The sequence below is a fragment of the Camelus ferus genome, chromosome 16 (genome assembly GCF_009834535.1).
Source record: "Camelus ferus isolate YT-003-E chromosome 16, BCGSAC_Cfer_1.0, whole genome shotgun sequence".
In the NCBI taxonomy this organism is placed as follows: Eukaryota; Metazoa; Chordata; class Mammalia; order Artiodactyla; family Camelidae; genus Camelus; species Camelus ferus.
The window spans coordinates 5,210,730-5,237,518 of NC_045711.1; the positions used below are offsets into that span (position 1 = coordinate 5,210,730).

Consider the following 26,789-nt stretch of genomic DNA (forward strand, 5'->3'; position numbering starts at 1 on the left):
GAAAAGAAAAGGAAGAGATGGCTTATGAAGCTTTTATCTCCCTAACTAGAGTAAAAGTTCTTCAGGATAAAATCCATGAGGGTAGAGTCATAATATCTAGTACAGTGCCCACACCCCACCATGCCCACAGAGAACATATTTACTATTTGTGCAATGACAGAACGGAACCAATGAAACAAAAGGGCAAGTTACAGGCACAGTCCCCACTGCCATCACCCACATGTACCAGAGGCCTCTGAGCTCCCGTTAAGGTGGTCCCAATGTTGAAAATTATGCTATACAAATTATACCAGCCTAATTTGTGGCTTATCTCACCCTGAACTGATTCAATCTCTGTCCCCATGTGGAGAAGATATCATAAGATGTTATATTATACAAATTCTAAATAATTTCTTTTCACCAAGAAACACTATAATCTAACCACATGCCTCTGTTTGGAGATTTGCTGTACAGACTTGGTTCACCTGTCACCCCTTCCTGGGTGGTCAGCAGACAGCTCATTTGCGCCCCTCCAGAAATAACACTCCATTAGTAGGAGATTAGGGCTTTCAAAGATCAAATAGTTGTGGAAAAGAAGTAATTGCAGGTTGGATATGTGATTTTTCTTTACAAGTTAAACTGAATGTGTTCGTAAACTGGGCTTACTGGCTTATGTTGGAACTCTTCCATAATTTATCACTTATGCTTTTACCGAACCCTCAGAAATGCTCTTTAGGAAACTGACAAAAACACAATAATGTTTTGCTAATATTGCAAAAGAAGCAAAAGCACCCACTATGGTATGGGTTGTGCAACACTGACTATCCTCAACCTTTTGTTTCTTGAAACCTATCAATCACTCTGGTCTTAGGTCCCCACTATTTTAGAAACAAAAACAACCACTTTTAATGAGACAGACAGACATAGGTTTACATGCAATCTGGCTTTTTTCCTAGAATAGAAATACTAATTTTATTGAATTATGGTTTTATAATAGTCATCCATTGGATCCTAAAATTTCTTGGTTAACAAAATTACAATATAACATATATTCTGCAAGTTAGAAAAGCTCACAAAATTATCTTCAAGGACCATCTTATTGGATGTGTTCTTTAGGAGTTATGCTGCTTAACGTTATGCGGTAGTCACTAACACTCCTAATATAATCTGATGCTCACTATAACATTTTCCAGGGCATTTAGAAGAAAAGAAATGAATAGATGTTTTAGAAATTCTGTTTCTGCATTTAATTTTTACATTAAGTTTTCAGGACATAAATAACTGTATTAATATTCTGGAGTGTTAGCTTTATTGCACATTAAAGACAAACTGGTGGGTGGTGGGAATTAGAGAGACAAATCCCTGACAAATTCTCAAGTGGTCCACAGTCTCTAAGTCATTGTGTTCGGGGTACAAGTCTTGCTGGGCATCACTGGTGGAGAACACTCATGCTCAGACGCAGAGTTGGGAGCCTGAGGCAGAGCGGGCCTCTCAGAAGCCACCAGGTCAATACAAGGCTTCAGGCTTCAGAGCAAATCCCTCCCTGCCACTTTTCTCAAAGCAATGCTATAGCTAATATCTAGGCAAGAAGGTAAAACCAAAATGCCACCACTGTAAGCCTAATGGAACCCTGCAGGGAACAAAAATGACCTGCCTCCTAATTAGACTGCAGCCTCAGAAGGAGGCCCAGCTCCTCACACACAGTGAGGCCGAGACGCGGCCTGGCCCCGAGGCTGTGTCACCTCAGGCTGGTCACTGACCTGCCCACTTTACCGCCTCCTATGACACCTTCCCTCTAAGGATCCAGTGCACTTACTGCAACCTGTGTCTTGAAATGAAGCCAAAGTGGGTTCATGGTAGATTAATCCGATTCACCGCTCTTTTTTTTTTTTTTTTGACAATATTGGTTCTTTTTATTGGCAACATGCTTCAGCATTTACTGTGTACAATTTACCACTCTTAAATGGCCTACTTGCAGTGCCATCGAAGGGTTAGCAGGAAGGAGGCAAGGAAAGGACTACAGATAGAAAATTTCTATGGAAAAGTTTTGTGAAGATCCAGGTTCCCATAATAGACAGTATCCACTTACATGAGCATTAGATGGTTCTCACTGGGGACAACTAACCACTCCAATTGAAACTATTATTATTTTATAGCCAAAGCATATTTTTATACTGGGCCTTGCACCATTAAGTGAGAAACTGTGAGCAATTCCTCGTGCTAACCCAAAATACCTCTGCGTGCAAACACTTAAGCATTTAGACCACAACACCCCCTAAGAAAGAAGTTGTAGGAGGCCTCAGCACATTCCCTAGATAGTTCTGTCATCGATTCAAACCCCCCCACTCCCCCCAACCCGTCCCACATCCTACAGAGCAAATGCTGTTACCTTTCTGCCAACACACACACACACACACACAAACTCTGCTGCTCTTCTACTGCCTTATCCTTTTAAATCCAACTCCTGTGCCCCAGGTTCTAAAGTGAAACTGTCTTGGCTAAACCAAATTTGCTTAGTGTCAGGCAGTAATGAACCCCTCCATCCTACCTCCTTGCCTTTTTTTTTTTTTTGGACATCAAGGCCAAGAGAAGCAAAGGAAACTATTTTATCTTTGCATAGAGCTTTGTGATTTGCAAACCATCCACACATCTGTGACCTCACCCAGCCTCATAACAACCCAGTGAGGTAAACCTACTCCCCCTACACTCAAGTAAGGTAGGCCTGCCTCCTAGGACTGTTACAGCAAAGGCACAGAGTTTGCGCACTAGAAGGGCAAGGTCTTAACCATCAGACCCAGCCAATGTTACTTTACTCATTTCATCAGTGAGAAAATGAGACTCAGGTTGGACAGCTGATTCCAGGCAACGAGGCCTCAAAGAATCTAGACCACGCTCGGAAGACGGAAAGCCCATACAGGAGTCTTTCCACCACCATATCAATGCAGAACCTAATTGTTTAAAACTTGATAACTACACATTTCCATGTTGGTTTAGCCACACAGATCAGAAGGGAGCCTGAAGTCCTGATTCTGTTCCCAGTTCTCCGCCAGCGACATACCCCACATACCTTTAGTTCTCTGGACCTTTGTGTCGCCTTCTCCATAATAAAGGGAGACTGACTTTAAAAAAAAAAAAACACCCAAACAATGGAATGTCAAGCTTCCAGACGAAAGGCTCTATTAGAAGTACAAAGTCTTGTTTAATTACACTGCTGCTCCAGTTTGCTGCTTCCCAGCTCCTAACTCCCACTGGGTGGATTCTGAAACCGCATAGGAGATTATGTCAAGAGGGGAGAACAGGAGAAACATTCTCTCCCTGAACTTTCTTAAATGGAAGAGAGAAACAAAACGAAAAGAAAGGCCCATTTTCCAAGGAGGGGGCTGGGGGCCGTGATCTTTCCGTTAAGCGGACCTGCACAAGAATCTATAGATTATTTAATGCCGGGGGTGGCTGTGGAATGAAATAAAGGAATCTTTGTGCAGTGCCAACCACAGTTCCCTCACTTTCCCCACAGTCAGGCATTTAACCCAACTCTCTAAATCATCAAGCTCTAATGCACCCCATCTGTGCACCGGTTGTAGCCAATGAAACTGAAGCCTGTGCTGACTTTGGCCTGGACTTGGGAAGGAGCTTTTCTGCCCCAAATGGGGCAGGAAGGAGACCATGAGGCCAACAAGGCCAACAAGGTCTTTTTGGCTCATCCCTTGTCTTCTCCCAAGGCCCAGGATCCACCCGTCTGTTCATTTGCTCATTTACTGAGCTCTTGCTGTGGGTCAGCTTCTGACCCAGAGATACAAAGCTAGCAGGACAAGGTCCCAGGAGGAAAAGGACGTGTGCGGGCTCTTGGGAGAGAGGAAGGAGGTAAAGGAGAAGGGATGCTCTTGGCTGAGGCACAGAGACCTGAAATACCCATATCTGCATATTCAGGGAATGCTGCTTAGTTGGAACATAAAGCAAGGACCAGCAGGGGCCCTAACTCCAAAAACTAGGCTCTGCCAGATCATGCAAGGCCCCGTGTACCAGGCCAAAGAGATAAGATATCAACTTTGAAGGCCATTACCACCCCCACATATTCACTTCTGCCCATCGACAAAGCCCAGCTCAAATGCCACCTCTTCCAGAAATCCTTCTTCAGCACCCTCGAGGTAACTGCCCTTTCTCCTTTGAGAACTCCAGATTTGAGTTCTTGGACAACTTGTATGAGTCTCAACTTCTCCATCCATACAACATCTGACTAACAGCATCTACCTTAAGGTTTCTTGTGACAGTTAAGTGAGGTAACATTTATAAAGGGTTAAGTGGCAGTTTTTAGTACACAGAAGGTGCTTTAGTACAGTTTATTGTGACCTCCATTTCTTATGATACATAGCACTTCTTCCTGATACTAAAAAGATATATGTGTTGGCTTCCACTTTCTCTGGAGATTTCCAGAAATAGGACAGCTCACATTTTCCCTCCAAGCTTGCGGGCCCCCTTCCAAAGCAAAGAGGACTGACTCCTCTCTCCCCTCACTGACACAGCCTTTCCCACATCCAAACTTCCAGACTCAAGGGGTTCCCAACAGATTCAAGAAAAATCCAAGACAAGATGAGTTAGTTGACAGAGAAGGAAGCTGGAGGCTGGCTGAATGTAAATAGCACAGAGGAGAGGAATTAGCAGAAACCTAGAGAAGGGAAAGTGGGCCAGAGGCCAGGACTCTGAGGGCCCCAGGGTTCAAGCTCTGCGGTAACCCTAGACCCTGGAAGAGGCCTCGCAGGAGGAGCTTCACCCGCGGCCCTGATTTGAGAACCCCACTCCCAGCCGTGGTTGTTTCAGCAGCCTTCTCCACTTCCTGTCAAATCAGCCAGCTGGACAGGGCTCTTCTCTAACTTCCTCCCTCTCTGGCTGGGGCTTCCAAGGCAGAGGCAGGGAAAGTAATGCCACCATTTCTAGCAGTTCTTGTAAACAGAATAAAAACACCAATTTTTTTTTTAACTTAGTCTGAGTCTGCGTAAAGGTTTCTTCTTCTTTTTTTTTTTTTTTTTTTTTACTTTAATGGCATGAAGTCCAGATTCTGAAACAGGGTGTTTTTTAAAGGGAAAAGTCCCCCATGGGTTCCTTCTCCTTTTCATGCAGCCAAGTAAAAGCTGTTTCTCCTCCCTTGGAAACTTAGGGCCAGGAGGGAGGCGGTCCCCCTGAGAACGCTCCCGGAAGGCGCTAGTTCTTGGACTGCACAACTGAGGCATTAGGTGTATTTACTTATTTATTATTAACACCCCCACCCCCACTTCAGGAAGCAGTTGCCAAGGCTCCTTAGGGAAATGGGATTCCACTCTTTCTTCTGATTGTGAACAAATGTCATGCCATGTTACCTCATGTAGAAGCCCTAAAGGTCCCCATAAGCCACTGGGTCAGCTCTTCACCAAGCCACTTTTGGTCCTCCCAAAGGCCACCCATTTTAGTAATTTGACTGTCTGGTAACCTCTCTGGGGGCTTGAAGAGAATAACCCCTACTACATGATCCTACCTTTCTTAGAACTCCCTTTCCAGGCAGGCAGCCCCCTACATCGCGTTCACCCGCCAACCCAGGCCAAGCAAGCGGAAGGAAAGGCTCCCATCACTCCTCAGCCTGCAAGCTGCCAGCACCCACAGCCTCCAACAGGGATGACATCTAAATTCCAAAGTTACACGTTAAACTAGTACACCCTCCCTCCAACTCAGTTATTTCTCAGCTGAGTGAGACAACCACGCGGGACAAAAGACGGAGTACAAAGGTCCCAGGCTCTCTGGGAGAGCGTGTCAACCTCTGCAAACCCAGGAGCCAGCAGTGCCCTTGCCCCACCCCATGGGTAGGCACGGAAGGCCTGCAGGGAACATGTACCTTGGAAATGAGTTCATCATGATTGGCCAAGTGGGCTCTGCAGTGAATGCAGCTGTAGGTCCGATGGCACGAGGGCAGGTATGCCTGGAAAGTCTTGGATCTTGTCATCTTCACCATTGGCGCTGCTGAACGTGGGCTGAACTCCGGGGTGGCCCACGAGGCACTCCCACAGGATGGGTCGCACGGGAAACACCGGAAGACACAGGTAAAGGCCGTGGTTTGGCAAGGGGTGGGTGTGCGGCAGGCTCCACACACTGGTGATGTCTTCAGAGGAAGGACCCTCAGGCAGAGGTCGAGGGCTGGTTCTCAGCAGCCTGCAGTGCCAAGATAAGGGAATATCATGAGCTGAAGGAGCTGGGCTTCCGGCAAACCAAGCAGAGTCCAACTGCCACCCAAGAGAGAAGGCAGCTTTTACAGGATAAAACGACCCCCTTCTCTGTCCTTACACTGTGCCAAGATGCCCAATGAATACGAAGAAGCCAATGGAGATCTCAGTATTGCTGCTGTTCTAGAGTTGGAGGTTCAGTATCAACTCAGGGCTCTCAGCAGTCACCCTACCAACAACCAGAAAACTGACACGAATACCATTCCCAGGAAGCCCTAGAAAAGGCCAGATATGCCACCTGCAACCCCAAGGAGAGGACTCCTCAGGCGCCCCTTCTCCTGAGTCAAGCAAGACAATAGGCTGAAAAAGCTTACTCTCTAGAGATTCACTACATCAACCGTCACAGGTGGATTTCTCATCCATTTACAGATGCCAGGAGTCCTCCCACCCTTGAAACCACCACCCACAGAGGCAACAAACCCCATCCTACCTTTTGCTTATGAACTAATAAGCATGGGATACAAAGGATCAAGTTCAACCAGCAGGGTCCCTCATGGCTGGCCAGTCTTTTTGGGAGAAGTGACTCTCTTTGCAATATCTTGCCCAGAAGTAGATGCTCAGTATGTGTGTGTGTGTGTATATAATATATATATATACACACACACACACACATATATATACACACACACACACACACACATATATACACACACACACACACACACACATATATATATATATACACACATACATACATATACACACACACACACATATACATATATACAATATACATACTTTTTGGAGGGGAAGGCAAGTAAATGAATGAAATTCATGGTATAATCAGACTCCTGCATCTAAAATTCACAATAATGGTGAATCTTTCCAGAATTTCCCTTCAACCCTCAAACTTTCCATTACTCATCCCACAGTACCAAACATTTCTCCTACCACAGCCTCAGCTCTTTTATTCTAATGAGAAACAAGGACACTGAGAAGTGGGGTGGCTCCCAGGGTACGTCCAAGTAAAGGTCTGAGGGCAAAACTCCAAGGTTTAAGACCCACTCTGCTTCACTGAGGCTCACATACCTGAGGCTTCTGGACCTACCTATTCCCTGGGCTTCACTAACGGGGGTGGTGTTCCCACTTGTCTACCTCCCAGGAGAGCCAGAGTGTTAATTAACGCCTGTGTCATGCTTTGAAGATAAAATTATTTAGAGAGACGGGGGAGGAAGACAAACAAAATCAGATCTTTCTTGCTGGATTATGCCTGGGATCCATCTGGATGTTTAGACAAAGTCCGCAAATCATAGTCCTCTTTTTCCTCTAAACCTCTGGAACCAAATCTTTCACAGGGAAGCTGTCCTCCTCCCTGACATCCTTCCCAACACAGCACCACTGAAGGCCACTGTACCCCTGGGACTCTGTATCTTCCTGAGTGGCCAACACCACTGGCCAGCACTAGACTGAAGGACAACAGTGGTCACTAGCTCTTCTCCTGCATGTCCCTTGAGCAGCTACGCCAAGCAAGCCCCACCTCCAGGGTGACCAGTTCCACATGAGATGTCCAACCCTGTTGAAGGGATTCAGACCTACAGGGGCCCAGACATAACGTCTTCCTTGCTCAGTCTTCCACCACTACTTTTAAAGATGTGAAATCAGATTAAACTGAACATTACAGTAACATGTGGAAAATGTGGAGGTGAGAATTAGTCTCCCCAGCTCCACCTCGGAGTCAGACCTGGCCATAACAGGAGATGAGGGAGATCCACGACTCCAGGGAGCAGAGAGCCCCTTCGTCTCACCCTGGGTGTCCTCCCGTAGTGGTAAGGTGAGGGCTCAGAACCAAAGCCCAGGGCAGACCAATGCTGTTGGGTGTTGAAGCGTTCCAGGTGGTAGAAAGAGCAAAGTAGGGGTTTCCTGAAATACCCTTGAACTTTCCAATACTCCTGTTCCACTCTCAGGAGGGACAGCATTTCCAGGAAGGAAAGGGGTGATAGGTCAGGGGGTAAGTTAAGACAGAGGCAGGGCAAGCGAGTGGGAGGCTTGCCCCAGGCCAGCCGCTTCTGAAGTCCACAGCCTCAGCTGCCCAGCGGGGAGCAGTGGGAGCACCGGCCCTGTCAGTCCGCCTTATACAAACACTGAGGGAAGAAAAGGAAACAATGAGCCCTGGCTGCCAGTCTGGGTTTACAGAGCGGCCACAGAGTCTGTTTTCTTACACACACAGACGGCTTCTAAATTATGCATTTCCCCAGAGCGGAATTATTTCTTCGCTCACTTCTCTTCTGTAGGAACCCCCCAAAAAAGTTCACAGGCAGGGGTTTCTGGTTATGCTCAACTTCAAATCTGAATCTCACAACTTATTCAAAGCTACCTACTGAAGAATCAGCATTCACGTTCTGCATGAAACGTGAGTACATCACACACAAACACGTACCCAGGCACACACAACCATTGCACACCACACCGCAGAACCTGAAGAGAGAAAAATGGGCCACGTGAGCAACATCCCAGGCTGCCTGCTGCTAGGGGAGCCCCGAAGAGTCGAGAAGACAGGCCTTGGACTTGGCTGCTAGACTCTGCTCCTCCTGCTCTTCCAGAGGAACGTGAAGGCACCCACAAAAGGTGCCTTGTGCCCCGAGAAGAAAGGAAAGAAAAGTGGCTTTTGGAAACACACAACTTGTTCAACTGGGGCAGGGCGAACTAGAAGGAATGAGAGGGGGAAAGTGGAAAGCAAGGGGAAGCAGGATCAAGAGGCAGTCCTTGTGTCTGAGAAGAAAGAAGAGAATGGACCGAGTGAGAGAAAAAGATGAGAGCTGAGGACCGAAAAAGTCACCTATTACCATCTTCTTTCCTCTTTAAGGGAAAATGCTAAAAGCTACTTCTTTTAGAAAGAAATCAGTTTTTAGGAAGGAAGAAAAAATAGATTTTTTTTTTTTAAAGGAAGAAATTAAGAGTATGGGGCTGCCGAACTCACATTTTAATTTTTGGACTCTGGGTACCTGCTAATGGGGCCACAGGCTCCGTGGGGCTTCATGAGTTGAAAATACTGTGGAGTCCAAATTGATTCCCAACAATAATCAAATGAGCTCAATATTTAAAAGCCTCAGGGCACATGTACAAACTAAACACCATTTTAAGTGAAGTAATAATCCATCACAGTGGAAATTAAAGGAAGATTTGCTACCACCCCCAGCTGGCTCCTGCTGATCAGCATGGAAAGAAAAGATGTGAAATATTATGATTAAAAACAAAGACCTTAGATACACCAGTCTGAGAGCCAAATGCATAGGGAGCACACAGCAAACCTGGCTGTCCCACCTTGCAGACTGGTTTTTTCCATAAGGAGTCACAACTGCAGGTGGAAATCAAAACAGAACCTTCTGAGTCACCAGGATGGAGAGGTAGGAGGTACGGATTCATCAGGTAAGTCATAAAGGAACTGAATAAACGATGTGGAAGACAAGGCAGAACAGCCACACACAGAGCTCCAGAAACTGAGAAGATGGAACTCACCAGGCGATGTGACACCTCAGCCAGAGAAGCAGACTATCCCCAGGTGTGCCTCCGGACTGTTGTTTTGTTGTGGGGTGTTTTGGAGGAGGGTAGGCAGAGACTGCCTGGAAAAGAAGTGGGCTCTGGAATCACAAAACCAGTTCTGCTCCTTTCTAGCTGAACGACTCTGGCAAGTTACTCAACAGCTCTGATCCTCAGCTTCCCCAATTCTAATAATACCAACATACACAGGGTTACAAGGATTAAATGAGATGTTGTAACTGCATACACGGTGCTGGCACACAAAACACACCAAAATTGTAGCTATTATGATTTTCAGTGGTCAGTGAACTGGGGTGGGGGTGGGGTGGCGATGCTGCTGCTTAGAAAGAGAGGAAAAAGAAAAAGGAGGCCCAGGAGTTCAGAGACAGACACAGTTTGCCTGCCACTTCCCTTAGGACTCTCCAACTTGTCTTCAAGCACTGTAGCTGGAACTACTGGAATGACATTTCTCTAAACCTTGAATTCTCCTTTCATGGTGAGAGGAGGTGATGATGACCCCGGGGGAACCAGAGTATTCCCCTCATCACTACTGAGGTTCTTCTAAGAGGTGGCTTCCCCAGTGGCCATGCTCCCATAGGCCCCAAAGCACTGCCAGGAATATAGTGTCTTATTCACACAGCCCAATGAAGGCCCCTGAGCCTCCTTTCTCCTCTAAATCCACCCTCCACATTGCAGTCACTGTTACGTATTTAAAAAGCAGATTTGGCCACATCATCTCTCTCACGTCCTTCAGAAAGGTAACACAGGGCAACAGTTAACCAGATGAGTTCTGGGTATTTATCTAAAGAAAACAAAATCACTAATTCAAAAAGATCTACGGATGCCTATGTTCACTGAAGCACTATTTACACTAGCCAAAGTATGGAAGCAATCTAAGTGCCCATCGATAGATGAATAGATAAAGATGATGTGGTATTTAAATTCAGTGGAATATTACTCAGCCATAGAAATGAATGAAATATTGCCAGTTGCCAGGTTGGACCTAGAGGGGATTACTCAAGGTAAAATGAGTCAGACAGAGAAAAACAAATACCATTTGATTTCACTTGTGTCTGAAAAAACAAAACAGAGCAAATAAACAAATGTAATAAAACAGAAATAGAGTTATAGATACAGAGAACAAACTGGTGGTTGCCAGAGGGAAGAGGAGTAGGGGGACAAACGAAATAGATGAGGTACAAACTTCCAGCTATAAAATAAGTCATGGGGATGAAATGTACACAGAGGGAATATAGTCAACAATACTGCATTAACTTTGCATGGTGACAGATGATAATGGGTAATGATCATTTCATAATGTATAAAATATTAAATCACTGTGTGGTACATTGGAAATTAATATAATACTGTATGTTAATTATAGCTTCATTTAAAAAAAAAAAAAAAGATGGGTAACGGAACCAGACTTGAGAGTTTCAAATCTCAATTCTATCATTTCCTAGCTGTGTGACCTTGGACAGTTTACTTAACCTCTCTGGACCTTGCTCTCCACATCAAAAACTAGGAACCCTAATATTGACCTCATAAGGCTCTTGTGAGAATTAGCTAAGCTAATATATATTAAGTACTCAGCATGGTGTGTAGCAAATATACAAATTCCAAGTACGTATTACTGCTGGCAACCATCTACCACTGACACCCACGAACGGCTTCAGATTCATCTCTACCACCTTCTACTCTACACTCCATTTTTTGAACTGACATTTAAGGGTCTACCATGTGTCAGGAACAGTCTCCTAAGTGCTCAGTAATGGCAACCAAACTTTGCAGTTCCTCCTAATACACCACACCTGCATTTCACCCTTTTGTGGTTTTGTTGATGTCATTCCCTCGATCTGACACACCCTTCCCATGTCTCCTCACCAGGCCCTTAACTTGTCTCTTAAGACTCAGCTCAAATGTCCCCTCAGCATTGGACTTATTTGCCCCTCCTCTGTGCTCACCTCCATCTTAATATTTACTCTATTGAAATGGATATTATCCTTTTTTGCCTTTGTATCCTCTGCTAGAAGTAAGAGCCAAGAGAAGAGGCCACATTTTAGTCATTTCTGTACCTCCTGAACTCGGCAGCATGGAGCATACAGTAGGGGCCACTGCTGAACCGAATTCCCCCTGCTTCCCACTGGGCTGCTGACTAGTGGGCAGCAGACATGACCGAGGCCCCGCCCTTCCTCCTGCCAATACCGAGGCAAGATGCAAAGTGGGGCTCCGGGCACCATGGAACCCTGTTCATCCCCGACAGCCTCTACTCAGATCCTGTGCTGAGATGCCAGAACTATAGTTCTTCTGGGCTATAGAAGATTTTTTAACATTAATCAAAGGCCTGTCAGCCCCTCTCTCTCCCTTTGGAGACGGCCCACATTCTGTCTATGGAGTGTGTACCTACTTTTAATCTGAGCACCAAACCCCCACACCTCGTGGTCTTTCTCTTGCCTTTCAATGTGTCTTTCTGAATAAATCTACCTTCACTCAAGAAAAAAAAAAGCCTGTCATTGTCATCCATGCCCATTTTTCACATTTACAGGGTCTAGGTCAAATATAATAATATAATGTGTTTTATATATATAGCTGTTGGGGGTATAGCTTAACCATTTTCCAGTTTTTCTGTCTCTTATTTATTGTAGAAACTCTTAGAAAGCCCGAAGAGGACTTTATGCTGGCTTTAAGGACAGGAGCCTGGCTGAACAGTCTGTTCTAGAGGGAAAGAGAGAAGCCCAGGTTGGATGCAACAAATAGGTGGCAGTGGGAAGGGGACACGTCAGCCATTTCTGAGACTGGAGACAGAAAAAAGAGGTACTATGGCGGTGGAAAGTCTCTATCCCAGGAGGATCGTTCTCTATCCCCAATCCTAATCTCACCAGAATCCTAAACCCAGACCAGGGAGCAGAGAGACCCAGTTTCCCTGGCTGCCAAATAAGAGAAGTGGGTGGTGGTGTCATCCACTGGAGACGAGGACAGGATTAGAGACAGATGGACTTGGATTCCGCCTTGGGTCTTCTCACTAGCTGCACCACCACTGGGCAAACTGAAAGGGAATAACAGCGCCTACCTCGTGGCAGAGACAAAAACATCAAGTGAGACAATGCAAGTGTAGCATTCACCGCCTGCACGGGCTTAGTCCTCAATAACCGTGATTTGCCATGATCATCCTTACCAGCGCGGGAGAAAAAGCACAGGGACTGTTCGTACTCACAAGACCTAAACGAGCAATGCTCTGGTCTGCCCGGTTGACTCATGGTGGTTAGAGGGTTAGACCCAAATTAATCCACTTAAAGGTATACAGTGATATAAGTAGGTTTTTGTGGTTTAGCTGGGGATCTGACACTACTGCAGTATCATTCCGGACAATAGACCACTCCATCACTCAGGACAGTGGAAGTTACCTTTGCGGTCCACACTGGCTCTACTAATCCCAGGATGGGGCCACCATTGAGAACTTTACTGAAACGCCCCTATTAAAACTGCCGCGGAGCTGACTGCAAGACACACAGGAAAATCAATGCCATCATTTCATAGTTAACCATTTTATAGCACTGGGCCCAGGTGGTACTTCAAATCCTTCCAGTTGATAATAAAAACCAGTTTGAATACTCCAGAAACCACTGTCTTTCACAAACAAAACCAGGGAGGGGATAGCTCAGTGGTAGAGCGCATGCTTAGCATGTACGAAGTCCTGGGTTCAATCCCCAGTACCTCCATTAAAAAAACAAAACAAAACAAAGCCAAAAACAGATAAACGTAATTACCTCCCCCCACCAAAAAACAAAGCTTGAAAAAGCAAATAATTTTTTTTAAAAAAGGGAAAAGAAATAATAAAGACCACTGATAACATCGCACCATAACAAATATAACAATGAAAAAGTTTGAAACATTGTGAGAATTACCAAAAACAAAAACAAAAAAACCCACCATTCATCTTCAGCCTGGATACAGGGCCTAGCCTTGATTTCAGGGGGATTCTCTGTCAGGTGATAATCCTACATGATCTCTAGGATTCCTTCAGCTCTTAAAGTCCTGATTTCATGTTGTAAAATGATGGCTCTGCCAGCCAAACCCTGCCCCAGAGCAAAGTACCCATCAGCCAACCTTCGTTCTGTTGAGACCTTGATTTCAGCGAGGTCACAGAACGTGCCAGTCTCACAGAGTCCACTCAGAGATGGCTGCTGAAGCAGTGCTTTGCAACATCTGTTAGCAAAGCAATATATTTAAACATGGCTCTTAGTTCAGCACTCTGCCTGGGAGGACCCCACGTGAAGCTTAAATCTGTCAGAACATCTGCATAGAGAAGGGGCACTTCCCCTTGAACATCCTGAAACTTGCATGTAATTTACTAGATATTACACAGAAGTAGCTGTTGCTAGCTGGCTATGGAGTGATCAGATCTTACTTTGGGTTGATTCCACAATTTCAACCAAAAATAACCTGTCTGAAGATTCATTACCAAGGATACTTGGTTAAAGCTCATCAATGGCTTCCTTCTTTTTCTTATACAACTCCTGGATCGAAAAAAGGATTTAAGGTGGCTTACAAAAAAATAAATAAACAATACAATACTACCAAAATAGATTAATTAGGGTAGGAGGAATAAAAGAACAAAAGGAGAGGACACAGAAATGCATGCTGTCAAATTGCTAAATATTTACTGAATTTCAATTATAAATTTGGCTTTGAGCTCCCCAGTAACCAAGAAAATATCAGAAGTTGTAAGATTTATATTTCCTGTGAAATAAGAGCATCTTGGTTACTCAGGATACAGATTTTCTAAGAAACATGTCTCCTATGGGTGGTCGTAGGAGACAAGAACCAGCCAGTGAGCCTCAGCACACATCAACAGTTCCTACAATGTAGCCCTCCAGTAAGACTTTCTTACAGTTCCCTCCATGAAAACAGACTGTATAATAAACACCAAAGCACAACTCAGTAAAACGGATTCTACACGGGGTCAAACCAGGGCAGCCCAAGAACATGGCTTTCTGATGGTCTAGCTGGATCCAGTGATATGGACTCTCCAGAGGAATGGAAGAGCTACAGAGCCTTCTGGCAATGCTCCATGAATATCATTTATCACAACCACGCTTTTGAGTAACAGAAAATAAGGGCAGCCTCCAACATGCCAAGTCCAAACACTAATACTTTTGAATGCTAACACTATTTGGCCCTGGTGCTGCATTCAGCCCTCTCGTGGGCTGCTTTTCCCCGAAACTCTCCCTTATGGGCCTCATCTTGCCTCTGAGGGTTCTTCTGTCTCCCTGACTGAGCCTGTCTCCCTGACTGCTCTTCTTCCATCCTCCTCCTCCTTGGATGTGATTCCACCATGTGCCTGACTGCCTGGTCCCCTGGGGAACTATCATCCACACCCAAGTCTTCTGAACCTCTGTCTCCAGCTCCTGAACCCAGAATCCCTTTCTCAAAAGTGCCCTACCTGGCTCCTAGGAAGGCACTTCAAACTGAACTCTTCCAAAGCCAGTACTGTGGTTCCCCTTCCCCCGGCTCCTATTTCTTTTACCTGAATTCTGCTCCTTCCTCCTGAAGACCCAGTCACCAAGCAGGAAACGCCCTTTATTCTCTCTCCCTCCTGTGTCATACACTATCTGCCCCCTAGATGGTTGTACCTTTACAATCCACCCTCCCCACTGCCACCCTCAGTCACAGCCAGCAGCACTGTGGGAGCCCCATCCTCTCTCATCCTGAACGACCGTGACAGCTCCCTAAACTAGTCTCCCTGACTCAGCTCTTACCTCTCCAGCCCATTCTAGAATTCTATTTATACAGCACAATCTGATCACATCTCTCTCATGTTTCAAAACCGCCAGTGGCTTCCTAGCAGCCTACAGGACAAGGTCCAACCCGTTAGGTGGCACCAAGAACCTAGACCCGATTCTCCTTATCTTCTCATCACCTTCCCACCCCACTCCAAACCTGTTTCCCCAGCAGACCAAGCCTGTTTACTACCTTTTCTCAAGTTGTTTCAGCCTCCTGCAGAGCCTTAACCTGTCTTCTCTGCCCAGTAAAATGCCTGCTCATCCCTTGCTACCCAGCTCAAATAAGACCCTAAACAGAGCTGGGGGCCGCCTTCCAGCATGCAAAAAACTTCTCGTCACACCATTGTCATGTGTCTCCCAGACTGGGGACTCCCTGCAGTCAGAAGTCCAGTCTTTACACCCCTCTGGTTTTCCCAGGACTCCTAGTGTCCAGCACATTGGAAATTCTTGATAACTGAGTAAAATGAGTGACCATCACTGGCACTGTGCTGCCCTGTAAAGCTATTTTTGAGTCTCCTGACTCTGCCACTATTTAATACAGTTAAAATACTAAACTCTGGGCATTACATAGGACTCACCATGAATGCTCCGCAAAGTTCAAAAGCCAGCAAACTCTTACGATGCCAACTCACTTGGGCTGGCAGATGGAGTCTGAAACTCAGGACTGTGGCACCATGTCTCTGATGGGCCACACCACAAGAACCTCTGATGGTTTTACCCATTCTGCCTCTCCTGGCCCTTCCTGCCGTATCTGTGTGCCCCCTAGGGCAGCGTCCCAGGGGACACTCCCAGGGCTGGCACTGGCTTCCGGAGAAACCCCTAGAGAAACCCTCAAACCTCCCACTCAGAAACATTCTTTCTCCCAGTCTGAGCTGCTGCTCTAGGCAAGACTGAGCCAAAGAAAATGCAGTGTCAGGTTTAGTTCAGGCCAAGAAAAGGGGGTCCCTCCACCCGGCCTCTGCTCCACTGCCCTTTCCTCCAGCCCACAGAGGCTGCCACCCTCAGTGTCAGTCCTTCACATTATCTCTGCCATACTCAGAGATGATGACCCTAGCTAGAACAATGTGAATACATTCTTCCCGAGATCTGGGACCCAGTGAGGGATAGGGTCCATTTCTCTGTCCCCAGACAGTGCTACACTTGAACTGTAATGTAAAACAGCCATTTAAAAGATCTAGCAAGAAAACAAAGTCCTGGAAAGCCGAGTAAGAGATATGGCCAGTCTTGGAAACTTCCCCTTAGACTTCTCCAATCCCCACTAAGTCAGGTTCCTGATTTCATATGCACAGCACTTTTCACAGTTGTAATTTTACTTTTATTGAGGTGATTATTTGATTGTTATCTGTGTCTCACACACGCAGATATCCAATATTATTTACTGAATAAATGAAAAGTCTTTTGAAAAAGAAAATGAATGTCTTTTGGACTCTGGGCACTGTGTGACCTTGATTTCTCTTTAACTGCTGCTCCCCCAGGGCACAGCTGGGGACCCAATTAGTTACAAACCATCCATCTCAAATCTGCCAATACGATTCTATTGTTCAGCTGTCAGCATGCCTTTGGCTTTCTCACTTTAATCTCCCAATTCAAATAAATCCAAAACTCTAGACCCTGACATCTGTGGCTGGGCTCCCTGCCTGTTCACAATTGGAATTTGGATACTGAACTTAAAACTCAGGAGAAAAAAAGGGCAGAGGCACTTTCAAAAGGATACCTTAATGTCCAAAGTCCTAGCCATCACCAGCCCAAAGATGGATGGATTCTGTCCTAAGAATTAAATCGTCATTGAGTGTTACCATTCACTGAATTGTAGGAGAGGAAAAGGAATAGGGTGGGAGAGAGAGCCTGATTCTAGAGCAAATTTCTGGATTTCTCCTGTTATGGGAACGGCAGATAGATTTTAGTGAGAATGACGGCCTCTTTTTCCGCTCAGGCCTTGCACATCAAGGGGAGCCATGCACGTGGCCAGTGCAGCCTGTTCATACAGTTTAAGAAACCTCCTTGAAGCTTGTGGTTTATGGGTCAGTTTTCCCACTAGATTGAGCCATTCCTGACCACGTCCAGAGACCACGTCTGGTTAATCACCCCTCACAGCTAGCCTGAAGCCTGGCCTTCAGAAAGTATTGGCTGAAGGAAAGTGGGAAATGAGGGGAGGAGGTAGGGAAGAGTCATCTGAGGCCTTACAGCAACTGTCAGTAAGCCTCCAGGAATCTACAATTTATTTCTTATTATGGGCCCATGAGGGGCCGGTGTACTTGACATGCGTTATCGCAATTAATCCTCACAACAAACAACCCAGGGAGGCAGGCACTGTTAGGATTACCCCAATTTGAAAGATGAGGAAAAAGCTCAAGAGAAGTTGAACAGTTTGTCCAAGGTCACTCCACTAGAAGGTACCAGAACCAGGATTTGAACCCTGGGCAACTTTCCCAACTTGCCCTACTGGATCCTTCAACCCAGGCAACAGAGAGGGGTCTGAAGATGGGCATCCTTGATTCCTGAGCCTCTTAGTACAACAGGCAGAATATCTCCTGGAGGGAGAGTCTAAGTCAATTAATCCTAATGCAAAGCAGAGATGTCCAGTTCTCTGAAAATATCTTCAGACTCCTGGGGTTGGCTCAATGCATCCACTTTTAATTAGAAAAAACTGAGAGAACAAATGAGGGACAGGAATAACCTGAGCCAGAAGGTGGGACAACAGATTAGGCACAAGAAAAAGCTTATTTTCAGTTCTTGTCATCTCTTCCTGCTAATGGGATATTTCCCTTTAAGGCTGCAGTCACGTGAGGGGACACAATTTTTTTCCCTCAAATCCTAAAGGAAACAAATTAAGAATCATGTACACAAAACTAACCAAAAGCCCTATCTAATTATATTTACATAATACTCATGTTTATACTATTAACACAGCAAACACTGAAAGAGAATTTCATTTTTAACTTTAGGTCCGTTTGGTGGTGGGTCAATTTAGGTAGGGACCCCCAACAAACAAAGACCAAAGTGGTAAAAGAAGAGATAAAGGGGAGGCAAATATAATGGATGGCACACAGGAACATACAAACAAAAGAAGAAAAGGAAGAGGCAAAAATAGAACGTAAGGGAAAGGAGGCCAAAGGTCAAGGATGTTTAGCAGTTGGTTTCTGCCAGTGACATCAACTACCTCAACATGTGAGGGTGTAGACGATCATTAGAAAAACCAGGGAGACTTGGGTGAGGGTAAAGGGGGTGGTGGTGGTGGTATTATTATTTGCTTGCTTTTACTAAATTCCCCATCCTGAAAATTCTGATTTTATAGGCCTTTGGTTGGGCTAGGAATTCTTACGGCAACAAGGTTTGAGAATCCTGAGGGGCAGTCTCACCTCTGAGGGTGCCTCTTATCTACGTCAGCTGGCCATTGTTCACAGGTCTTCACCCCCCGGAGTTCGACTGTGATGTAAGTCACAGTCCAGTTCGATGGAGTTACTCTAAACTGTAGCAATGGTAGCCCAAGCAGTATCTCCTTCCTGCATCTCACATGCCTCCTGAGCATTCCACATACGTTACCTTTCATATATACCTCGGTGCCTTTGCACAGTTTCCCCTGGCGTGTTTCTGCATGTTTCAACCCTCTTGTATTCTTTCCAGCCCCATCTCCAAAATGCCCACCCTTCTTTCTCTATGTCTGTAATGTGTTTAAACTCTCTACCTTGTACTCTGGTTATTGACACATATGCCTTAATCACTCCTATTTGAGGACAGACTCTTACGGGCAGGGGCCATATGATAACTTTGTCTCCCAAAGGTCTTCCTATCTGTTGAATGATTATTACCCAGGAAAATAAAACAAAACCAAGGTTGAGTTTCAGCCCCAGGCCAGAGGTTCCTCTTCGCTCTCAAAATAGGAATCAAAAATTTCCTGACTTAGGCAGGCTATGTTCCAAGCCTATGCTCTCTTGCCCCAGGTACTCCCAACCAGAACACCATGGGAAAACAAAACAACTCATTAGGCAGGTCAATATTTTCTATAACTAAATTTCTTATCAGAGAGAATAAAGCCACTTTCTTCAGTTCAACCAAACTCAACCACTGTTCACACCCAGAAGACACTGTTTGAGCTTCTGTGGCACCCATCTGTCATCTAGATATCAAGCCTTCCTTTCATGGCAAGAAATAGACAAGGGGGGGAAGTTACAGCTCCGTGGTAGAGTGCATGCTTCCCATGCACGAGGTCCTGGGTTCAATCCCCAGTACCTCCACTGAAAAAAAGAAAACAGACAAGGGAACTCCAGGCACTAGAGGCTAATTTCATTCTGAGCTGGCAATCTAGTTTCACATAAAACCCACTAAGTCTGGACATACTACATTCTCAAGGCCACGGGGGAGCACAGCGCTGCTGACACAGCCAGGAAACAGGAATGTGGGTGGCAAGGTAACAGCTCATTGGCAGATGCTCCTTCACCCCATCAGAGAGAGAAGGTAGGCTTTGCCTAGTATTGAGACATTATGAGTTACTTAGGGTTTTAGTCAGGAGTTGGTACTCTTCCAGAACGTACAGGAGTAGGAAGAGCCCTGGGCCTGAGAAACAAAAGGTATGGTTTATACTCTGTGCTTTGCTCTGATTAGTTCTGTGTCTTAAGCAAGTCCTTTTTTCCTGTTTGAGCCTCAGTGTTAGTATCTCTAAAGTGTAACACCTAAAATGGATTTTAATACCCAATCCAGCATATAACTAATGAATAGAAAGTTGCAAATTATTAACTTGAAATCAGAGAAAATAAGAATTACAAGGTTAATGCCAGGAAAAAAAAAAAAAAAAAGGGATGCAGGGCCTCACAGTTACTAAAATCAAGCCACAAATTTCCATCTGTGCTTCCCAGCAGCCAGAGCATGAAAAGAAACATGATCAGTTATATTCAATTGTCCACAAAGAAAAATCATGCCAGTTTCTTGGGAGATGGAAAGCTTTTCCTGGTACTTGGCTCTGAAAGAAAATTTCTCCAATTAACAGGGACATTAAGTGAAGTTGTATTGAAGTCTTCAACAATATAAAGCCTTATAAGAAACATAGCAGCAAGTTATAGAAAAGCTATTTTGGACAGTGACCCTCCGTAAAGCAAAGGGCAGGACACCGGAGATGGTCTCAATGAAAACAATTTTGGAGGGGCTGAGCTAACATGGCCCAAGCAAGCTGCTTGCAGTTGGCCCAGCTTAGTTCAAGGATAAAACTAAGACCAGGTAGATAACATGTCCTTCTAAAAATGTCTATAAATATTACTTCTTCCATGTGGGTGTTTATTAAGAGTTGGACCGCAGTTTGCAATTAGATGACTTCTAAATTCCATTCCAGTTCTGATAAATCTAAGTGACATTTTTGTCTTCATTTACTTAGACTAATTTAGGATTTGGTAGTCTTCCCTCTTACTGCCCACTCCCAAATCAATGGATTGGGAATTCCTGCCAGGGGTTGGGGGGAACTCTCATTATTAGTATTAATAACAACACTAATGGCTAATACCAAGTGCTTATGTGTGAGGCTCTGTGCCTGGTTTCCTGAGCATTCTCTCATTTAATCCTTCCAAAAATCTCGTGTGATAATAACTATTAATAGTCTCATTTTACAAATAAGGAACAGAGATTCAGAGAATTTTAGCAAATTGTGCGAAGTCACAGACCTAACTATTCAGATCGTTCTGACTCCAAAGCCCAGGATCTTAGCCCTCCTTACAGTGCCTCCTCATATTAATGAAACGTGATTACCGGTAGAAATGCTTGTCAGAATAGTGAGGCCTGGAATAAGGCTAGTGGGGGAGACAAGAGTTATTAACAACAACAAAATAACAATGGGGAGTTTAGAGGCTTTGGCAACCTGTGAAAAGAATAAAAGTATGAAAAGTATTGTGCAAAGCAAAAATCCCAAAAGACAGTAATTCCAGGGGAGCAGGAATACCCAGAAGAGAGAGATTTCTTTTCCTCCTCTTGAAGGTAAGTATTACTCCTACTCTTAAAAGACTCAAAACCTTGGCTCTCTTGGTCTATCATCCATTCATTCCACCAACAACTAGATGTATATCCAGTGCTACTCACTGCCAAGCACTGAGCAAGACTCTCAAGCTTCCAATCTAGCCATCAAGTAGACAATGCATTTGCAGATGGTATTAAAGTACTTTGAAAAAAAATAATACAGGGGATTAAGAGAGACTGAGGGGCAGGGAGGGGTGGGCTGTTCTAGATAACAGGTCAGGGAGGGGCTCTCTGAGACCCAAGTGAGAAGCCAATCATGCAAAAACTTGGAGAAAAGGAGTTCTGTGACCAGGGACTACCAGTGGAAAAGCCTGTGAATGAAAAATGTTGCCTGCCATATCAGTAAACAAAGGATGTGGTAACCATCAAGACACTACAGCCCACCCCTGAGGGAACTCAGGATGGGAAAGAGGATACTGGTCCTAGACAGCTAAGGTGCATATTTACAAGGAAGGATATCAGTGAGCCTGGACTGCAGCATCTTCCCACACACAGAAAAGTGCTAAATTCATTAACTTGAGATGATTGGTTTTCCTCAGTGAACAGTAATCTTCTGGTGTTTCGAACACCTGTTTTTTGTTGCAAAACTCCTATATATTCTGGCTCCTCCCTCACCCCTTTGGAGCAGTCCCTCAGAGCTCTCTGAGAGGCTGCTTCCGGGCTTGAAGTCCTCAGAAAGTCTACTGAATACAACATAATTCTCAACTTTTAGGTTGTACGTTGTTTTTCAGTCGAAAGGCCAGATGACAAAAGCAAACTTGACCTGCTTTGGAAACCTCAGGAAGGCTGGTGAAGTTGGAGCCAACTGAAGCAGAGTAGACCAGGTGAGGACTGGTAGGAGATGAAGTGGGAGAAGGTGGGAGAGGGCGTCAGTGCAATGCCTACAGGGAAAGGGGCTAGATTATTTCTGATGGGAAGCCATTGGAAAGTTTTAAACAAGGAGTGGCATAATCCTATTTACTTTTTTTTCCCCCTATTTACTTTAAACCCCACCGCCACCTCAGGGGCCACATTCACAACTCCAGAGATGCAAGTATGTTACCACCTTTTGTTAGGGATAATATCACTGAAAACTACCAGCTCTTAACAGAATATCTTTAGCTTGCAGGCCCCGGCTTTCCATCTTTGAAGGCTAAAATTCAAAGAGATGCTTCCTTTTCTAGAGCTTTATACCCCTTCATACTAAGGGAAGGCAATTAATTGTCAGAGCAACTGATAGTTTGGTTGACAGACCCTAGGGAAATGCCAAGATCATTTACAAGGGAAACTGATCCAGTCCTCCATTTGAATCCCACCTGACTGTCTCTTCCTCTGCTTTTCCTATCCTGGGATATCCTATCCTTTGCCATCCTTTTGTTGCTTTCTTTATTCCATGAGCTCAAAACTAAACATTCTAAATGTGAGTTGCTTGACCAGACTGAACATTATTGAGGTTAATTTCAACATTCCTATAGTTAGTGTACCCATACAAGACATACACTTGACAGGGAGGATTATAGTTGAATTTGAATTTGGATAATTTAGAGTTCTTTTTGAAGCTAAACTGCAGCTTTGAGAAGTTGAAGAAAATTTCTTTACCAACATGTTTGGACACAATAAGGGGGAAGCATCCAACATGTGGATGTATCAGGTGTGTGTATGTTTATGCTTGAAAGAAGAGACCGGTAACAGCCTCAGAAATGGTATGATTAACAAGAGCCACCTGCACACAGGAGCGGAGATGTCACAGAGGAAGAACCAGGGCTGAGGCAGGTAGGCATTGAGGTGGGAAAACTTGTGCCTCTTCTTATTAAGAACTGCTGACAGACAAGCCCCTGGTTCCCCCATTCCCTGCCTCCCCAAACAAAAATAAAATCACCAGCTTGCCCTTCCCCTAGATTACACAGCCTGGAATACCTAGATATTAAATAAAATCAACCTTTCCTGCTGACCAACTGTTAATGTCCCAGGTGCAATGACTGCGTTGCCAATTCAAAACCATTAAAGTCATTAAAGCAGTAAAAATTCACATAATCTGTGAATAATACAGCAAGCTCATCAGCACTGCTCACACCCCCAACCCCACACACCTAGAAACAGTGGTACTGAACAGCAGAACACCAGCCTTCAAATGGGCTGGGCAGGGTGCTGTGGGAAGGGATTTGGGGGGGGGGGGTGCTGTCTCTTGAGGCCAAGGCTTCATGGCAGCTGAAGGCAAATAACACTATATCCTTAGACTTTTCAAAGCCTGGGCTAGTTGAGGGATCCTGGGTTTGCACAGACTGTGTGGGTCACATATCTAAGGTTCAGTATATTTCATATCTTAAGTAATGCCTGTCATTGTTCATTCTCCCCAGTTTCCACTAGATCAGGGTTTCTTATCAACCACCTGTCTCAAACCTCATGGCCCACTTATTAAAAATGTGCCCTGCTGAGAATAAATATCTCCAGATTGAACCCACAAACTTCATTTTTAAACACTACCCAGGTCATCTTTATGCACATTTAAGTTTGAGGACCTCTGCTCTAGAGCAATGTTTCTTAAACTGCAGGTCATGACCTGTTTGGTCAAGAAATCAAATTAATGAGTCATGACCAGTAGTTGATTTATTTTTTTTTTAATTAGGTAGGAAAAACATAAATAGAACACATTGCAGGTAGTAAGGGCAACTGTTTTTCCTAGAACTTATACAGTTGTGGACCTCTGTGCAGTGATGTAAAATGTATTCCACACTGTGGATCCCACTCAAAGTTTGGAAACCACTCTCCTAGAGGGAAAAAGGAAAACAATATTCTTGTGCATGGCATTTATTTTCCATTTTCTACCCCTAACTCCAAGCTTCTGGATTTTAGTTCAAGACAGATCCCAGAATCTGTTATCAAATCCTAAACTGATTACAAACAGTGGAGGAGGGTGAGCTACTCTGCTCCAGCCTTAGACCCTTTTCCATGGAGCTGGGGACAAGGGAAGGTGCCAAAGAGAAGTTTGCACAACTCTCCTGAGACTGGACCTGGAAATGAGGGAAGGGATAGACAGAACTCAGGTGCAGCCCATCTTTGTGGCAGTGATTAGGTCAAATGAAAGTCAGAGAAGGGTGAATCCAGTCCCACTGGTAACAAGAAACCGGGAGCACCAAGCATGTGAGGTCAAGTCCCGCCCCAGAGCCAGTGACATAAGTTGCCTTGGATAAGTCACCTAACTACTCAACCCCCTAGATTCCTTGCACTGCAAATGTTCCGTGAGCAAGTGCCATACAGAGAAACATCAAGCTTGCCTTCTTGCTCCTCGCTCTAGGACAAGGAGCCCCATCTTGCTGGACCAAAACAGAGAAACAAGGGAGGAAGGGCAAGGGAAAAAAGATGAATAGCTGGCCATCTTGTTAGCTTTTAGACTCATCAGAAGCAAAGACTTACTGAAATGAACCTCAACACCCGAGAAGAGCAAACTGAGGAGGAGGCCAGAAAGCAAAATACCCAGCAAAGCCCAGGAGCAGTTTCATGTGGGACCGCCGCGGGACTGCGGGAGGGTCAGCTACATACAGAACAGAGAAGAACGGAGGACACTCACTCACTTGGTTTGTAAGCTCTTGCAAGCTGAGAGTGAAGTCAGAGGTGTCAGTCTCCTGGACTGGGTCCAAAAGAACAGGTGGTTTCCCCCATCCGCCAACGTGAGAAAAGCCACGACTTGGGTAAAGACACACAGAGGAGGTCAGCGGCCAAGGAGGGTGAACTTGAAGCAGTGAAGCGATGAGAGATCGGGGCTGCCCTTCAGCGCCAGTTCCTGAGAGGTACTCGCTGGAGAGGCCCCTACATTCCGTTGGGCAGGAGAGAACTCGCTCCCACCCCCTTGGCAAGGGCACTGGGGAGGCGCCGGGAAGCGGCCAGGCAGGAACTCGGCTGCGGTTACCTCGGCCCAGGGCCCGCCAAGCGCTCCTGGGAGTTTCGAGAGCGCCCAGTCCCCCAAAGGCGGGGGCACCAAGGGCGGCGCCCCCGGACCCAGTGTCTTCAGCGGAGACCCAGGGTCACCGGGGACCGAAAACGCCCGAAGCCCCCATCCTGGCCCCCACGGAGTCCGAGCTGCGGGAACTATGCTGAAGGAGAAGCAGCGACCGGGTCTCCAGGTCTCCCCTGCCGAACCGCGCGCCCCAGACTCGCCCAGCTCCTCGCGCAGGTCCCAGGCCCCGACCCTGGAACCCGTGCCACCTCTGCTCCAGTCGCGGGCCGCCGCCAGGGCCCGGCAGTGTTTGTAAACAAACCGGTCACGTGGCCCCGGCGGCCCGCTCCCCGCCCCCGGCGCCCGCGGCCCCCTCGGAGACCCCCAGCCGGACCACTCCTCGGCCGCGCAGGGCAGAGGGCGCCGCGGGCTCGGCGGGAGCGGGGCGGGAGGGGCCACAAGACCTGCGCCCAGTGCCCGGGGCCAGGCGCCCGCGCTGACAGCGCGCCCCACGCCCACGCATGCCCGGCCCGCGCCGCGCTCGCGTCTGCTTACCCGACAGCAGGCTGCCCCGTCCGGCCAGCGCTGAGCTTGGCTCCGCGGGGTTGCGCAGCAGCGAAGGACCGCCCGGCCGGATCCCGGGCTCCGGGCGCGCTCTTAAAGCCACAGCCTCCGCCACTGCCGTCGCCGCCACTCCGCATCCCTCCGCGTCGGGGCCGGGGGCTGCGGGGTGATGGACGCGCCCCCGCGCCTATCCCCTCGGCTCAGCACATAGCAACACGCCACGGGTTGGCTCGGCCCGGCCGCAGCCCATCCGCCCCGAGCCAATCAGCGAAGGACGGAACTCCGCCCCTCGCTTCCCCTACCTCCCACCCCCCACCTCTCTGACCCGGCCCGGCTTGGGTGCGGGGAGTGCGGCGAGTACCGAGTCTGGCCCGATGAGGCTCAGCCGGCGAAGCCTGGCTAAGCAGGGCAACTGGCCGGAGGAATAGGGAAAAAGGGTGATGAGAATGGGTGGCTCTCGGCGCGCGGGAGGAGACCGTTTATTTGGGTTTGGAGTTTGTCCCTAGGTCATGGCTGGGGTTTCTAGAACCCGGGAGAGGGAGAGGGGAGGCTTTAAAGTGCTTCTTGTTGGAGGGCCACGGTAGTAGCTCCGTCCTCACACTTTAGCCATCCCTAACCCGGAGCCTAAGTTACCTGAAGAGACTGTCAAGACCTAGGGCAGCTGAATTTAATAAGATAGTGCTAGCCCCACGGGGCCCTACTCAGAAGCAAGGCGTTTCCCCCTCTCCTCTCAGCTCTGCTTAATTTCGGAGAATTAAAAGTAGAAAAGAGGTCTTAGGAGAACTGGAAGGCACCTTAACCCCTATTGTTGCTGATTTTCTAAGGCTTTTG

The 26,789-nt window shown here is 46.4% G+C and overlaps 1 protein-coding gene across 6 annotated transcripts in view; it reads right to left on the reverse strand.

Annotated features, from left to right (window-relative positions):
- Nucleotides 1-26,192, reverse strand: part of YPEL2 (yippee like 2) — a 72,579-nt gene extending 46,387 nt beyond the window's left edge. Inside the window, exons 1-2 of one of the 6 annotated variants that reach the window (XM_032498391.1) lie at nucleotides 25,950-26,192; nucleotides 5,840-6,153 (exon numbers count right to left, since the gene is read on the reverse strand). In XM_032498391.1, the coding sequence (XP_032354282.1) occupies nucleotides 5,840-5,956 (117 nt within the window). In that variant the 5' untranslated portion in view covers nucleotides 5,957-6,153; nucleotides 25,950-26,192. Of the gene's footprint in view, nucleotides 1-5,839; nucleotides 6,154-9,680; nucleotides 10,751-15,228; nucleotides 15,407-25,028; nucleotides 25,302-25,949 lie in introns of those variants that run through there. The other 5 variants (XM_032498387.1, XM_014556514.2, XM_032498390.1 and 2 more) reach the window with 5 other exon arrangements.
- Between the last annotated feature and the right edge of the window lie 597 nt (nucleotides 26,193-26,789).